Raw genomic sequence first — 16,321 nt, 5'->3', positions numbered from 1 at the left:
GTCATACTTGTCATGCTTTAACTCCCTCTAGCGGTCACCAATAGAAGACATTCAGCCGTTGTGGTCGTGACAATGGAACAATGTCGGTCGCAACTGTGGTTTATTTTAAATGTATATTAATATTTATATCGCCCTACTTTAAATCGCTGTATTATTGTTGAATGTATTTTATTTTATTGAGAATTACGACGTGACAAATCAGGAAATTCCATGGCCGACTTCCTCGACACGCTGGAAATGACGTCAATAAGTAAATAAAACTGCTGTTTTCCGGACAGGTGGCTATATACTGTATTTCCTACTGAATTATAAAATGCGACATTCTGCCATGTACCTTTAGTAAAAAACATCGGTTTGTGGCTTAATGAACAGCTGTGTATACTGCAAAAGGTTAGTAAAAAAAAATAATCTAAAATATTGGCTGCCATGAAGAAATAGCTAACAGCTAAATAGCCAGCCTTTTTTCACTTATTTGGCTACGTCATCTCAACGAAAACGTTCAAATGGTTTAAAAATACTGCAAGGTTGTTTAATGCACTGTTGATTTTTAATACAATTTACGTAAATATAGTAGTATTTTGGTTATTACATTTGGCAGCTGTGGTGATTCACCTGCTGCAGTTTCATCTGGTGTAAAAATGATTTAATCATCTTTAATCACGGATGCAAAATGTTCTCTTGTTGCTTAAAATTTGTTTTTTGTTTTTTTCTCGAAGTGGTTTCGAAGCGAACAATTACAACCTTTTTTATATTTATTTATTTAATTTTGAAAATAATTGTTCACAGGTATTTACAAGGACAAGTGTGAGACGTATGTTCACCGACATGGACTTTGAATTAGAAGAGGATAAATTGTAAGTTTCAAATCTGTTCTAGTACTTTGCATTTGTTTTAAAAATGTCATCCTTTCCAAATGTATACGTTATTGGACCACAATTTTTGATTATTAATATGATTAACTCATTGCTCAAGGATGGACACCCAATTCATTTGGACTGGGAGAGAAGGGGCAAGTGGCCTTTTAAAATTACTTTATTAATAGTAATTGCTTTTTTTATTACTAGTCAATTGCATTTGACATGGAAGTGTGGCAGAAAATGAACATCATTCAATGCCAACCTTCCTACTATTGGACGTCCTGTGCCGTCAATGGCAGGCAATGGGTTAATCTAATAAACATGACTGTGAGTTCCACTGTAGAGTTTTAGCATTCATTTTCACCTAACATTGAATTGAATATAATCAGTGTTTTTTTGTTTTAAGAAATAATGGGTTAGTTAACCTAATTCTTCTATTGAAATGTACAATGTATAATATAAAAATCCCTGTTCAGCAGTATATACATTTCCACGGTTTGTGTTTTTCAAACATTTGTGTTTTTCAAACCGCATTCTACCCGGCAACATGTACAATGCATTTTTACAGACTGAGAAATATTTGTTTTTCTGTCACAGAGGAATACCAACAGTACCTGGGACTGTTTCTCTGAAAAAAGATGCAAATAACCTTATTGGGATCAGCATTGGTGGCGGGGCACAATACTGCCCCTGCCTCTATATTGTTCAGGTGGGTTCAGTTGAATAAAGTCAATGTTACTTTCCATTGAATGGTTGTTTAAAAATGTTTGCTCTGGCTTCTCAGGTGTTTGACAACACACCGGCAGCTCTCGAAGGGATGCTTGCAGCAGGTGATGAAATCACTGGAGTCAATGGCAAACCAGTAAAGGGAAAGACAAAAGTGGAAGTGGCCAAGATGATTCAAGCTGTACAGGTATATTTTGACGGTACTTTTTTTGGTATAGTAACAATGAAAAGGTATGATGTGGTGCTGAATAGAATAGAGGTTTGAAATACAGAAGCAAATACGAAAAACTACTTACAGTTTGGAGTCCAGTTCAACTGCAAATGAGAACAGTCACAACAGTGCCAAATGACTTGGCGGAGTTGATAGTGGAAAGCATTTCGGGACAATATGTGCAGAGTTCCTGTGTTGTTTTTTCTCTCCATTGTTGGTGATCAGGGAATTTCAGGACTTCCGGAATCCCCGGATAAAGACAGGTTTAGTGTGTGAAACAAAGGATTACCTTGTCCTGTCGTTTCCCATTCAATACAGATCTTTCTGTTTATTTCGTTATTGTATCATTGAAGTGCCAATCAAAAAATTGCATGCTATTTGTTCAGTCAACTACTGAGAATAAAAAGTGCAAAAAAAGTGTAAAACCCCACGAATTTGTCTAATTCTGAAATTTTCATATAGATTCAAAATGTTTAAAAAAAGAGAGAGAGTTTTTGCTAAATCTCAGTGTGTTTCAAATCACATTTTTTGCCATCCATAATCTGTGTTTGTGTCTTGTCAGGGTGAAGCAGTAATCCACTACAACAAATTGCAAGCAGACCCAAAACAGGGAAAGTCTCTGGATATAGGTTTGTGCCTAATTAACAGATCCAGTATTATGTTTAGATCCTGATTTCACGTATGAATTAAGGACACACATTTTTCTTCATTATTTCAGTTCTGAAGAAAGTCAAACATCGGTTGGTGGAGAACATGAGTTCCGGCACTGCTGATGCCCTTGGCCTTAGTCGAGCTATCTTATGCAATGGTACGACAATGAATGAACTCATGTAAGAACAATTGTAGTTTTATGACATTATTTCCTTGAACATATTTACTGTGCAGATGGACTTGTTAAAAGACTGGAGGAACTAGAGAAGACGGGAGAGCTTTACAAAGGTAAAGTATCGGAATGTTATCTATTTTACTCATTGCTTGTCATTGATGGCGATAGACGTTCAATTCATTTAAAGGTGAAGGATTCGCTGTGAATGCTCATGTTTCGGTGCCATTAACAACAGTCGTCCAAATGACTTGCACTGTCAAAGAGTTAAGTTACTGTATTTTCTGCATTAAAAGGCGCACCAACCGGAGTGTAAGGAGCACCTTCAATGAATGACCTGTCCTGAAATTTGTTTCATATATAAAAAGCACCAGGTTATAACATGCTGCAGTAGTAGTAGTAGTACTGGTGGTGGTGGTAGTAGTAGTAGTAGTAGGGGGTTGTGTGATACTTCAACTAATATGGAGCTATATTAGTCAGTAGTAGTAGCAGTGTAGGAGTTGTGTAATACATCCACTAGATGAAGTTGTAGTGGAAGTAGTAGTAATAGTGGGTTGTGTTACAGATCCACTAGATTAAGCTGTAGTAGTAGTTGTAATAGTAGTAGTAGTTGTAATAGTAGTAGTAGTAGTAATAGTAGTTGTAACAGTAGTAGTAGTAGTTGTAATAGTAGTAGTAGTAGTTGTAATAGTAGTAGTTGTAATAGTAGTAGTAGTAGTTGTAATAGTAGTTGTAATAGTAGTAGTAGTAGTTGTAATAATAGTAGTAGTAGCAGTTGTAATAGTAGTAGTAGTTGTAATAGTAGTAGTTGTAATAGTAGTAGTTGTTGTAATAGTAGTAGTAGTAGTAGTAGTTGTAATAGTAGTAGTAGTAGTAGGAGGAGGTTGCGTTATACATCCACAAGATGAAGCTGTTGTAGTAGTCGTAGGGGGTTGTGTTATAAATCCACTAGATGTAGCTGTAGTAGTACTAGGGAGTTGTGTTATACATTTACTGGATGGAGGTTTAGTAGTACTACTAATAGTAGTACGAGGGAGTTGTGTTATACATCTACTAGATGGAGGTTTAGGAGTAGTACTAGTAGTAGTGGTTAGGGTCTGTGTTATTCATCATGTACATGGAGCTATAGTAGTAGTGGTTAGAGGTTGTGTCATACATCCACTAGATAGAGCTGTGCTAAAGGGAATTTCATACAATAATTAACCAATATTGATCCGTTTATAAGACATACCGGATAATAAGGCACATTGGCAGCTTTTGAGAAAATTGAAGTCTTTTAGTTGTGCCTTATTGTGAGTAAAATATGGTACTTGTACACATTCATCTTTTCTTTCTGTTCTCCCACAGGCTTAATGGAGCACACCAAGCGACTGCTCAGAGCCTTTTTTGAGCTTTCCCAAACCCACAGAGGTGATAGCCCGAGGTATTTTGTTTTTCTTCAATTTTACATATTGTCTAATGCCTAGCTTGATTGAACTCTCAGGATTTGGAGACGTCTTTTCTGTGATCGGAGTACGAGAGCCCCAAGCTGCCGCCAGCGAAGCTTTTGTGAAGTTTGCTGATGCTCACCGCAGTATTGAGAAGTACGGCATTCAGTTACTAAAGACCATCAAGCCTGTGAGTACAATATTAACTTCTTATATCTTGTGGTAAATGTTCTCTAATGTTGTACTACTGACATTTTTCCTGTACAGATGCTCCACGATTTGAACACTTACCTTCATAAAGCCATACCAGACACAAAGCTCACTATCCGCAAGTACCTGGACGTGAAATTTGAGTATTTGGTCAGTGGATCACATTCCGTCCGATTGAGTAACTTCCAAAACACCAATTTCACATGAAACATCAATTTATTTTGGTCTTGCAGTCATACTGTTTAAAGGTGAAGGAAATGGATGATGAGGAATACAGCAGCATTGTGAGTATTTCTGGAATCTGAAAAAGATAAATGAGTATGTTGCTGTTGTCAAGGAGAATTCTCGCACCTCCAAAAACTATAAAACTTCATTGCTACTTCTAGACTTAGTATACGCAAACATTAGTAAATTACATCACCCGGAATCTATCCAGCTTGGGAGTTTTAAGAAGGGAAATGTAGCGATATTTACAGGTTTTATATGCAGCATTTAATTTGGGCATGACATCATGCCTGTTTTTTATTGTAAAAGTCCAGACTGAACAATAACACATCCTCCATCGCAATAGTTAATTGAAAAATAAAATAATAATATCTCCAAAATTCCCTTCGAACATTCCTACTGCCTTTGAATCCTGCATTGTCCCATACAAAACTTAACGGTCCCTTCATAAGCCCTAAATTTACCAACATTTGTTTGATATATTTTGATTACTAACTCATTCAGTAGGTTTAGCATCACTTTACATGTTGTTTTTGTCTACTGATGGTGAAGGAAAATTAGGATTGTAGTCTAACACACTGCAGTATCACACATGTTATTAAACCTCTGCAATTTTGAAGTCAAATTCATGAAGTAGATTCATGAAAAAATAGGAACCTGACCAAATTTAGACTGATTTAACCCTGATGCTAGCAATGTATAGGTTTGATTGACTTTTGGCATCAACACACTAATGTTCTTCTCATCAGGCAATGGGAGAACCTCTGTATCGGGTATGTACTGGGAACTATGAGTACCGTTTGGTGCTGCGGTGTCGACAGGAGGCTCGTGCTCGATTCGCCAAGATGAGGAAAGATGTACTGGAGAAGATAGAACTTCTAGATCAGAAACATGGTGAGTTATTCTTTTTGTGTTTTTTGCCCACCCTTTCGAAAGAAAAGGCAGCATATAGAATGGTTGCTCATTTGTTTTGCATTAGAAACTATCTGTTGTGTTGTGCTTTATCTTCCTACCATTGTTTTCTCTTATCATAGTTTTTTCTGAACTTGTCATCTTTAGTTAGTCAAATATGAATGACCTTACATGAACTCCAGGGTTTACCCCTTGACAATGTTCCCTCTAAGCTGCGCACGTGCGCAATTGCGCACTACTCTCGTCTTCTCTGCGCACAGCAAATCATATGGAGCGCACAAAATAAAATCCCAATTTAAAAAAAAAAAAAAAATTAGCTGTGAGGCCGACGCGCGAACCACTCATCCGGCGGGCCGCCCATTCATAGATATTAATCATTACATTTTATCATTACTAACTCATTTATGTGTAGTAGACATGTACCTGCTTATGTCAGGTGTGATACTGTTGTGTGCCCATAGCGAGCAATGATGATGTTGCTCACACCGGTACTCAGTGTGCTCAGGGATGTTGTCTTTCTACCCAGACAAACAAAAAATTAAAGGGAACATTGCCCCTTGATGCCTAAATTTAAAATATAGACATAAAATGTTATGATTAAGTACATAAAAATAGTAATATTTTTTTAAAAAAGGTCACCCTTGTGAGTTTAATCGTAATGGAAAATGAATGAATGGATGAATTTAAACAAAAAAAGAGAGAAAAACCAATGGAAAAATACAACAACAAATTAATTATTGCCCTCTTTTTTGTCCTGTCCAGTCCAAGACATCGTTTTCCAGCTTCAGCGCTTCGTGTCGGGCATGTCCCATTACTACGACGAGTGTTACGCCGTGCTCAAGGAGGCTGACGTTTTTCCTATCGAGGTAGATCTCTCCCGCACCACCATCAACTACACCAGCCCCTCTTATACTTACACCGATGAGGAGGAGACGGAGGATTGTGCGGGAGGAGGCGAAGAAGGAGAGACATGCCAAGGCATCCAGGCGGAGAACGGAAGTGAGAAATTGATCGATGATGAATGAAAAATCTCTATTGGGCTTCATGACGGACATTAAAATGTCAGTCTTTTACTCGGCCATTCTTTGCCATCAAGTACTATTAACTTTAACCATCTTTCAGAAGGAACGTCAACACAATGGTTCCAGTCTAGTGTTGTACGAAATGACAATATATGTCTTCTGTAGTTCTACCCTCGGATTTCAGCTCGACACGGAATGGAAGCTGACTTCATGAATATCACAGCTCAGATGCTGGAGGTCCAAACCCAGTCAAATTCTTAAATGTCTATTAAGAAATAACGGGAATGAGAATACGGCTTTCATAATTGTTGAATATTTTTTCCCCAAAAAATAATTTAAAATGTATTACATCGTGGCATAGTAATATCATGGTATAAAATTGGCCATATTATTTTCAATATTGCACAGCACTAATGAAGACCCCTGAAAGACACTGTTGTTTTGTTTTCTTTTAATGGTCTTTGTGGAATCCTTTAAAAAAGTTGCGAAATAACTTCGATCAAGAAGTCAACAAAATCTGAATGTTATTTAAGAATTTTGCTGCTGCCAGTCAGTGTAGGACTCGTCTAATTTGAGTTGTTGAATTGTGCCTTATTTTATTTAACTTTAACTATGTGTCATTGTGGCAGGGTTAGGCTGTGCATTCTGTATTAGTGATATTTTTATTTGCTACTAATTTGGACCAACAGAAGTGATATATCTCGTATACCTCTTTATATGTTTTTGTCTGCATGACAAGCGATCGCCTGTAAAACCTTGTGGCCAAAATCTTTAGTACAGAACTGTTACCACACACTACTTGTATTTTCCAGTTTTGTACAAGCTAGGATATAATATTGGCTGTTCACTTGATAAAGATGAAGTCTACTTGTAATTATTAACATTCTAGGAAAAACCTGGTAAAATATTTAAGCTTTTACATGTATATTTATTATTTTTGTTTCCTTGCCAACACTACTTATTCTACAAGAATTATATAAATATATATACATATATATATATTTGTTGCCTAGGTCATATGCTGTTTCCAGAGAACCAGATAAATGTTATGAATTATTGTTTGATTTTTTTTGTTTTATTTGCTTGTGTGTTTTTGTTCAGACTCAAGTTTGTCAATGTAGAATAAATAGGATTTAAAAAGAAGAATTTTGTCAGTGGTTATGTGTTTTATCCTAATGGAGAGGTGGCCAAATCGAGTCCTCGAGAGCCGTCCTCTAGCACACCTGAATCAAATGATCAACTAATCAGCAAGCTGTCCAGAAACTTCCTACCAATCCCGATTATTTTATTCAGGTGTGTTGGTGGAAGGAGACATGGAAATCAGACTGGATAGGGCCTCTGGAGGACCAGACTTGGCCACCCGTGTTTTGTTTTTGAATGACATGATGTCACTTATGCCTTCCTTTGAGGGCCATTTTGTTGGCCACCGCAAAAAATAAATACAGCTTAAGACTTACTACAATTCACATAAAATTATTTTATTTTAAGAAGTCATTTGCAAATATTATTTACATGTACTACAATTGAATAAAAATATTTTATTGTAAGTGTATTTGTTTTATGATGTATACAGATGTAATGGACAGCCCTAGGTTATACTATGTATATATATCAAACTCTTCATTATTATTTCAAAATTAATACATTAATATATATTTAACATCATAACCCATGTGTTTGTATTAAGTCCCTTTATGATCCATAAGATATATATGGACTTTCAGTTGCCCCAGTGGCCTAATGGATAAGGCACTGGCCTCCTAAGCCAGGGATTGTGGGTTCGAGTCCCATCTGGGGTGAGCTCAGTTTTGATGAACCAGCAAATTTAGCCATACACAATCTAACATAACATTCCCTACCACTATGCTATCCACTATTTAGTCAGCGCACGGTAGTCATGTTACTCAACCCCGAATCACGGGACCTGCCATAACCCCTTTTAACCAACAGGCGTCTCCCTCCCTCCCACCGTAAATCAAGTCAACCACTTTCCTTGACTTGATTTTCTCCTGATTTCAAATCCTTGCTCCTTACTTAGTTCAGGAGATTGTTTCCTCAAGGGCCTAACTCCGTGAAGAAGCTATGGTTTTGAAATTTTTGAATGTTTTTGTGTTTCTCGCCGCCTTTTTGACAGTCCCCTCTGCAGCTGGTGGTAAGTAGGTCATACAAATGATACTTGAACTATGTGCTTGTGTAAAAGGTTTCTGTGTTCACGTGACAATGAAGTTTGGATAATGCTTGATTTTGAGTAAAGACACCTTTTTTCCTTAGCACAACACACAGTTATTATATGTGCATATTTACTGTGTAGTGCAGTTGGTTTTAAAACATAATGGTCATAAACGTCACCATTAAATTGTCAGGCTTCTAGAAATACATATTGCGTCACTATGCGGGTTTATGTAAGTGTATGTCTTTATTATAATGTTATACATCAACAGTAGAGGTGGCAGAAGTATCTAGTAATGAATACTTTTAAAAATAAGTGTATAGAAAGATTGTATGTATGAATCAATACTAATCAATACTTATTTATGTGACCACTTATTCAATGTTGACTACTTATCTATGCTGACTATTACTTATTTATTATGTTGACTTTGACTACTTATTTATTGATTATTTTTCTGTTCGTTTGTGTTTGTTGTTCTTATTTGTGCACTTCCCTACTTATCTATGTTGTGACTACTTATGTTGACTACTTAATTCTTTATTTATTCACTTTATTTTTATTATTTATGACTTATAAATGATGTATTTGTCTGTTTGTTTGTTGTTGTTATTTGTGCACTTCCTGGCAAAGCTATTTATCTCATTATACTTGTATATAATGAGAATAAACATTCGATTCAATGCAATAACAAATGTGGAAAGTAATCATTAAATTTAAAAAAGTCTTCTTTAAAATACAAATATTTGTCATTTTTATAGTCATATAGTATTATTACTTATTTCAATTTTAAAAAAGTAATATTTAAACATTTATGTGAAAAGACACACTTTACAACCTGCATCATCACCCATCATCCTAAATGTTGTATACAAGAACTATAATTGCAAATCACAGAAACAGAACAGAAAATGAATAAGTAATTACAAATATTGTTTTTTTTTTTTACAGAGTTGACAAAAGCCACAGTGTACTGGGATGCCCAACAAAAGACAGTCCTGCTGAAGCCTGGGGTCCTCGATTCAAACGGGGACGCATACGGCTTCCTGAACAACACCCTGTCCAGTACAGGTTGGAGCGTCCTCGAGATCCGAGCTGGATATGGAGAAACATCTGAGACCGACGAGGTCACCTTTTTCTTAGCGGGCTACCTGGAAGGCTTCCTTACAGCCCAGTAAGTACAGTGTAACAGACGTTTACTCCTAATTTCTCCACATTATGTGAAATCAAACATATTTATTATTATAATTATGTGTTTGTTGTCTTCATCGAAGGGTCACTCATTTATTCCACGTTAGTGCTGTGCGATATGTAAAACATCTCCCACAACAACATGAGCCAAGCTATAGTTATAGACATACCACAATTTAGGATACTGTTTATATTATGACAGCTTGAAGCCGAATTACTTTGTTTTTTAATTGAGTGACGTGCCATAAATGTTATATTGGATTGGATAACTTTTATTCATCCTGTATTCGGGAAATTTCGTTCTCACAGTAGCAAGAGGGTGAGGATGCAGAAATAGGAAAGACATTTTAGACATAAATAGATAGGTAATAAGTAAGTTAATAAATAAATAAATACATGAATAAATACATAAATAAATAAGCGTGTTGCTGAAATATATATATATATACACATACGTGTACATACACATATATATATACACATACGTGTACATACACATATATATACATACATACACATACATATATACAAGCACATATATACATACACATAGATGTACATGCATGCATACGGTAGGTCTTAACACTCAGCCATTTGTTTTGTTAAAGAGCCTGACAGCTGATGGGAGGAAGGATCTGCGGAAGCGCTCCTTCCTGCAATGAGAGTGCAGCAGTCTATTGCTGAAAGAGCTTCGGAGGGACTCCACAGACTCATACAAGGGGTGGGAGGTGCTGTCCATGATGGACATCATCATGGTCAGCATCCTCCGCTCTCCTACTATATGTATCAAGTATTGCTGCAACCTAAACCAATCCAGTGTAACACAAGCTGAAGAATAGGAAACATTTTTTTCTCAACTTCAAATATATCTAATTAGCGACTTAGCATACAAAATTGCTAAAATGTTTCAGTGGCCTAGATTGCGCGATGTTGGCTCTTTGAAAAGTAAATAATTGAGCAAAAAAGATTGAACACCCCTGATTATGGCGATGAGTATTGATTGACATATTGCACGGCACTAACCCACACTATTTCCCCTCTATTTATTTGCATTCCTTTGTTTGATTCATCATTGTATCATGTTTCCTGTCAGACAGATGGTAGATCATTATACGAACATGTACCCTCAGCTCATCCATGACCCCATCATCCTTGGGCCGGTTCAGAACTTCATGAAGTGAGTCTGTAATAACATCTCCTCGTATACCTTTTGGCATGATGACCTTTGAATGCTTGGAATGACAACACTGAGCTGCGAACAGAATGTGACTGTGCTTGGCTGTCCAAGGCAACAAGATTCTTGGACCAGATTGCAAGTGAAAAACAACAAGAGTTCGGATCCTATGTGGAGACACGTGGGCTTCATTGTGGCCCAGATGGATGGTTTGCAAGCTGGAGTTGCAGAATGGGCCAAGAGACAAGGGACAAAGGTGTTACAATCAAATTGTTGTATTTTTATCACTAATTAATCAATGTAGTAATTCATTGAAGGAACTACGGAATTGGCCCGAATATAAGACGACCTCGAAGTATTTTTCAAGACTCAAGTTTGAAAAAAGACTTTTTGAACACCAAATTCAATTTTTTGACACAAAATAATGACAGTAGATCTGAAACAAATGATTATAACAATACAATAGAGAGAAAAAGCATGTTATTTTGCCTCATTCAAATAATGCAAAAGCTGTCTAATATTGACTATTTAATATCTGAACATTTTAATATGTAAACTAAAGTGCAATTACATTTGTAAATGAATGATTTCTGGTTTTTAAAATGTAAATTAACTAATCTACTGTGATCTAAAAATCTAAATTACAATTGACCTAATCTAGAATAATTTCTTATTTTTTACTTGCACTAAAACTCCATAGGCTGCTAACCACTAGTCACTTTTTGTATCTGACCACTTATTCATGTTGACTACTTATTTATGTTGACTATACTTATTTATGTCGACTACTTATTTATGTTGACTACTTATTTATGTTGACTACTTATTTATGTTGACTACTTATTTATGTTGACTACCTATTATGTTGACTACCTATTTCATGGTGCAGCTATAAAACTAATTGTAATTGTATAATGACAATAAAGGCATTCAATTCAATTCAATTAACCATCAAAGTGTTCAGTATTCGCTTTAAAGGCATCTAGAGCCACTAGTGTTGTGAATGGACACAATGGCGATTTTAAGACGACCGATGCTTTTTCATTCTTATTTCAATGCAAAAAACATCGTCCTATATTCGGATCAATACAATATAAAGTAAGTGGCAGTGTTTTAAAGGAAGAAGCAGTATTTGCTTTCTGTTTATTTATACCACTGTTTTAGGAAAGCATGGCAAACACCCTTGACATTGGGATACGATAACAATTATTTTCATTTTTAGCTAGTTGAGGTTATGGAGCTTACCCTATGCACATTTTGTCTGCTTCCCCCTTAACTATGTTACTTTGCTTGATCCGTCGGTGTGACCTTCATTACTTTGTTTTCGAAAAGCTGAACATCTGCTGTTATTTCCCACAGCCGCTGTCCTTGTTTGCCGTGCAATTCCTAAATGCAGTCGGCGACCTGCTAGATCTGATCCCGGCCTTGGTCCCCACCTCACCTCCACTCAAACACTTGAAACGTCCAGGGATGGGACACTGCTCTGCACTCATTAAGGTCGAATAAACATTTCAGTCTTACGCACTTTTTACAATTAAATTCAGAGTGTAGAAAAGTATCGAAGGGTTAATACTGAAGTGTTGTATCCAGATACGTATGCTATTTGATCCAATACTCCCTGCATTTATTAAGGTTTTTATTCTCGGTCCCACGGGTGACTAGAAAGTTATTGTCAAAATGTAAATTTGATTTTGCATCTTGACTGTCATAACGCTTATTTTTCTATTTTCCTTGTTAACTCACTGGCTGCCATTGATGGCGCTAGACGTCCAATCCATTCAAAGCAGGAGGGACCGCAGAATATTAACTTCTGTCCATTCGTGCCATCTTCATAGTTCAAATGGATTGAATGTCTACTAGAGATTAACTGATTTAAAAAGTTTTCGTTTCGTTTTTAAGAGCCACATGATTAAATCTGTAGCCTCAGACAAAACTACATATTGCATGTTACTTTTGTTCCAAATACTTTATTGTGATCTCCTTTTTAGGTTCTCCCAGGCTTCGAGAACCTCCTCTTTGCACACTCCAGCTGGTACACATACGCAGCCACCATGCGGATCTACAAACATTGGGATTTCCATATCGCTGATCCGAGCGCAGCCACTGGCAAATTATCATTCAGCAGCTACCCAGGTAGGAAACTTTAAATTTTAGCATTTCTAGCATAAGTCAATTCTATTAAAAGCGGGAAAGTGGCGGCGAATGAACGTTATTGTTAAGTATTTTTTTATTATTTTCATATATAAATATACGTCTGTAATTTATGAGTAAATACATTTATCAGTTAATTAAAATGACTACAAATGTATGAAAACAGAAGTAGAGCGGTATGGTACCAAATTACTTTCTGAAGTTTGTTTTTTGTTTATTATCTCAACGTATTTATAACTCATTACCTGCATTAAGATTGATAGGCGTCCATTTTTTTTCTTTAGGGAAAGTGCATATTAATGATCTTGTACATGTAGCTGGTCGTGACCGGACGATTCCCCGAAAGACGTTTCGCCGACGGACGTTTCGCCGACGGGACGTTTCGCCGAACGGACGTTTCGCCGAAACGGGATTCGCGCGCTCGCCCCGCCCCCGGATCGTGTGTATATGTTTTTCAACCTCGGCACGAAAAACAACACAATGAGAAACATCCCCACTTTTATTTGTTTAATGAAATAATAAATTAAACACTTTAATTTTTTCGGCGAAACGTCCGTTCGGCGAACTGTCCGTCGGCGAAACGTCCGTCGGCGAAACGTCTTTAGCCGAATCGTCCGAGTACCGTAGCTGGTAGGTTAGGAAAAAATTGAAATATAAGATACTAAAAATAAAAGTCTACAAATTGGCCTGCATGATGGAAGAGTGGTTAGCACATCTGTCTAACAGTTTTGAGATCAAGGGCTCAATCCCGGGCATTACCCGTGTGCCCTGTAAAGGGTATTGTGAATAATTATAAAAGGTGAAATTGATTCTCAGGCTTTCTGGTGTCCCTGGATGACTTTTACCTTTTGGGGAGTGGTCTCATGATGACCCAGACCACCAACAACGTCTTCAACTCCTCCCTCTTTGGCAACATCAGCCCTAAAAGCTTGCTGGCTTGGCAGAGGGTTCGACTGGCTCACAGTTTGGCTCGTACGGGAGACGAGTGGGCCAAAATCTTCTCTCAGTTCAACTCTGGTAGGACACAAGACAATCATATCTTAACACAACACATTTTATAAAAATCTTATACAACTGGTCCAACTTTTGCAGGTACCTACAACAACCAGTACATGGTGTTGGATAGGAGCAAGGTGAAACTGGGCCACAGTATTTCCAATGGGGCTCTCACTGTGGTGGAGCAGATCCCCGGCTTGGTGGAGTACTCGGACCAGACGCAAGCGCTGCGTCGAGGTCAGAGGATAAGATCTTGGACAAATTTTGATTTGAGCGTATTGAAACTTGATGCATTTGTTACCGCCACAGGTTACTGGCCGTCCTACAACGTTCCCTTCCACCCGAGAATCTATGAGTTGAGTGGTTATGAGCTGATGTGGCAAAAATATGGAGAGGACTTCTCCTATGATCTTTGCCCCAGAGCCAAGATTTTCCGGCGTGATCAAGCTGCTGTCAAGGATTTGGATTCTTTAAAGCATGTCATGAGATTCAATGGTTGGTTTTTATCCCGCACTGGCATTTCTCTCCCATATTGATACTATTATATAAATGCATCTTTGTCTGTGTGTGTGTGTGTATTGGATTGGATTGGATAACTTTATTCATCCCGTATTTGAGAAATTTCATTGTCACAGTAGCAAGAGGGTGAGAATGCAGATACAGGAAAATACATTTTATACATAAATAGATAGGTAATAAATAAATAGGTTAATTATATATATATAAATAATATCTATGTATTATTATTTATTTATATATATGTATATGTGTATGTGTATATGTGTATATATATACATATATATATATATATATATATATATATATATTTATTTTATTTTTTTTAATAATATAAATTTTGTTGAAAATATTTATTTTCTTTAGAAATGCTTTCAATCCAAAGCAGAAATTATGTACAAATGGATTCCCATAATGTCAAAAATTTTACATGGGGTGTGCCAAGTGAAATACTCACTTTTTTTGAAGATGCATATCTGACTCAATTAACAATCGTTAAGGTCTCATCAGCCGTGGTCTCGACTGCTTTGGCTAACAGAAACAACTTGTCACAGTTGCTTGTGAAGTCATCCCTTTAATTTTGAAAAGCTTCATTTCGCACACTTTGTTGTTAATCACGCGTCTGAGCTGCCCTCCCAGCGACCTCACAGCCAATATTTTTTTCTCCAGACTACAAGAAGGATCCATACTCTAAAGGTGACCCCTGCAAGACCATCTGTTGCCGAAATGACCTGAAGACGGAAGAAGCTTCACCAGGCGGTTGTTATGACACTAAGGCAGGTCTCACAGGACGTTTTTAGATTATGAATGATGTATTTTTAAACTCATTCTATATTTCATGTCACTGCGTGAGAAGGTGACCGACTTCCAAATGGCGGGGGAGTTCCACGCCGAGGCGGTGAACGGACCCACAACGCAGGATGGACTCCCGCCATTCACGTGGGATCAATTCAGCAGCATCAGCCACCAGGGTTTGCCACTGTACTACAATTTCACCTTCATCAGGATGAAGCCTCTCCTCTTCCAGCCTTGAATATCAAACAGGGGAGGAAATCTAGCTTGTAAAAGGCTTTTTTAAATTTAAATTGCCTCATAGTGAACCACCTGATTGCTTTCAGACAATCAAGAAACAACAATCGTGACCATGTAGAAAAAATACATACATTTCTACAATGATTTTTATCAATGAGCCATTATATTATTTGTGGGAGTAGTCATAAAATGTTACTACATTCCTTGTGTTGACATTTTCGGGAAGCACGAACAAACGCACACAGCAAATTTGATTGTATTACTTCAGCCTCAGAGTTAAATTATTGAATGAATGTGTTTCGCACAATGCAAAAATGTTTCAGGGTAAAGGGAGCTTAGATCTTTTATACCTTCAACTTGGAACGATTATATCGGATTTTAAATAAATGTCATGAATGTACAAAATGCTAAAACATTGCAGAGTTTACGCCATGTGCATGTACTCAAATCATCAATATTGTCCATGCAAGTTGTGTTTATAATGCACAAAACAATCCATCCATGATCACATCTCAGGGCTATTTTGCATTTACGGCATCGACTGTTATTTGTACATGTTTATTCATTGTGAGATTTTAAAATGAGCTTTAATATTGATCCAGTGCTGCACATTTGTAGTACTTTATTGCCTGCCATTGACAACAATTCATTTATACTGTGAGTACTGACGGTGCCATT

At 37.0% G+C, this 16,321-nt stretch overlaps 2 protein-coding genes and 1 non-coding gene across 4 annotated transcripts; all 3 read left to right on the top strand.

Moving 5' to 3' along the window:
* Positions 1-84: 84 nt before the first annotated feature.
* Positions 85-7,960, top strand: pick1 (protein interacting with prkca 1). 2 transcript variants are annotated; one of them, XM_077619571.1, is made up of 13 exons: positions 85-278; positions 787-854; positions 1,455-1,566; positions 1,642-1,770; positions 2,357-2,423; positions 2,513-2,602; positions 2,680-2,733; positions 3,965-4,027; positions 4,101-4,234; positions 4,312-4,404; positions 4,488-4,538; positions 5,229-5,373; positions 6,154-7,960. In XM_077619571.1, exons 2-13 carry the CDS (start codon positions 814-816, stop codon positions 6,414-6,416), a joined length of 1,242 nt encoding a protein of 413 aa, XP_077475697.1. In that variant the 5' UTR covers positions 85-278; positions 787-813; the 3' UTR covers positions 6,417-7,960. The 2 variants fall into 2 exon arrangements, with proteins under 2 accessions (XP_077475697.1, XP_077475696.1); XM_077619570.1 differs by having other exon boundaries at positions 87-390.
* Positions 7,961-8,139: 179 nt separating this feature from the next.
* trnar-ccu (transfer RNA arginine (anticodon CCU)) lies at positions 8,140-8,212 on the top strand. Its single transcript has one exon. It is a non-coding gene; the product is annotated as a tRNA-Arg (tRNA).
* Positions 8,213-8,376: 164 nt separating this feature from the next.
* Positions 8,377-16,310, top strand: plbd1a (phospholipase B domain containing 1a). Its single transcript, XM_077619569.1, has 11 exons — positions 8,377-8,565; positions 9,535-9,757; positions 10,868-10,951; positions 11,063-11,204; positions 12,308-12,445; positions 12,937-13,081; positions 13,916-14,116; positions 14,192-14,332; positions 14,405-14,590; positions 15,281-15,387; positions 15,468-16,310. The coding sequence occupies exons 1-11, from the start codon at positions 8,496-8,498 to the stop codon at positions 15,642-15,644; spliced, it is 1,614 nt and encodes a 537-aa protein (XP_077475695.1). The 5' UTR covers positions 8,377-8,495; the 3' UTR covers positions 15,645-16,310.
* The last annotated feature ends 11 nt before the right edge of the window (positions 16,311-16,321 follow it).

This window comes from Stigmatopora argus, chromosome 14 (assembly GCF_051989625.1).
Source record: "Stigmatopora argus isolate UIUO_Sarg chromosome 14, RoL_Sarg_1.0, whole genome shotgun sequence".
Lineage (NCBI taxonomy): Eukaryota > Metazoa > Chordata > Actinopteri > Syngnathiformes > Syngnathidae > Stigmatopora > Stigmatopora argus.
The sequence above is the reverse complement of the archived record's forward strand: the minus strand, read 5'-3'. Positions and strand labels throughout refer to the sequence as shown.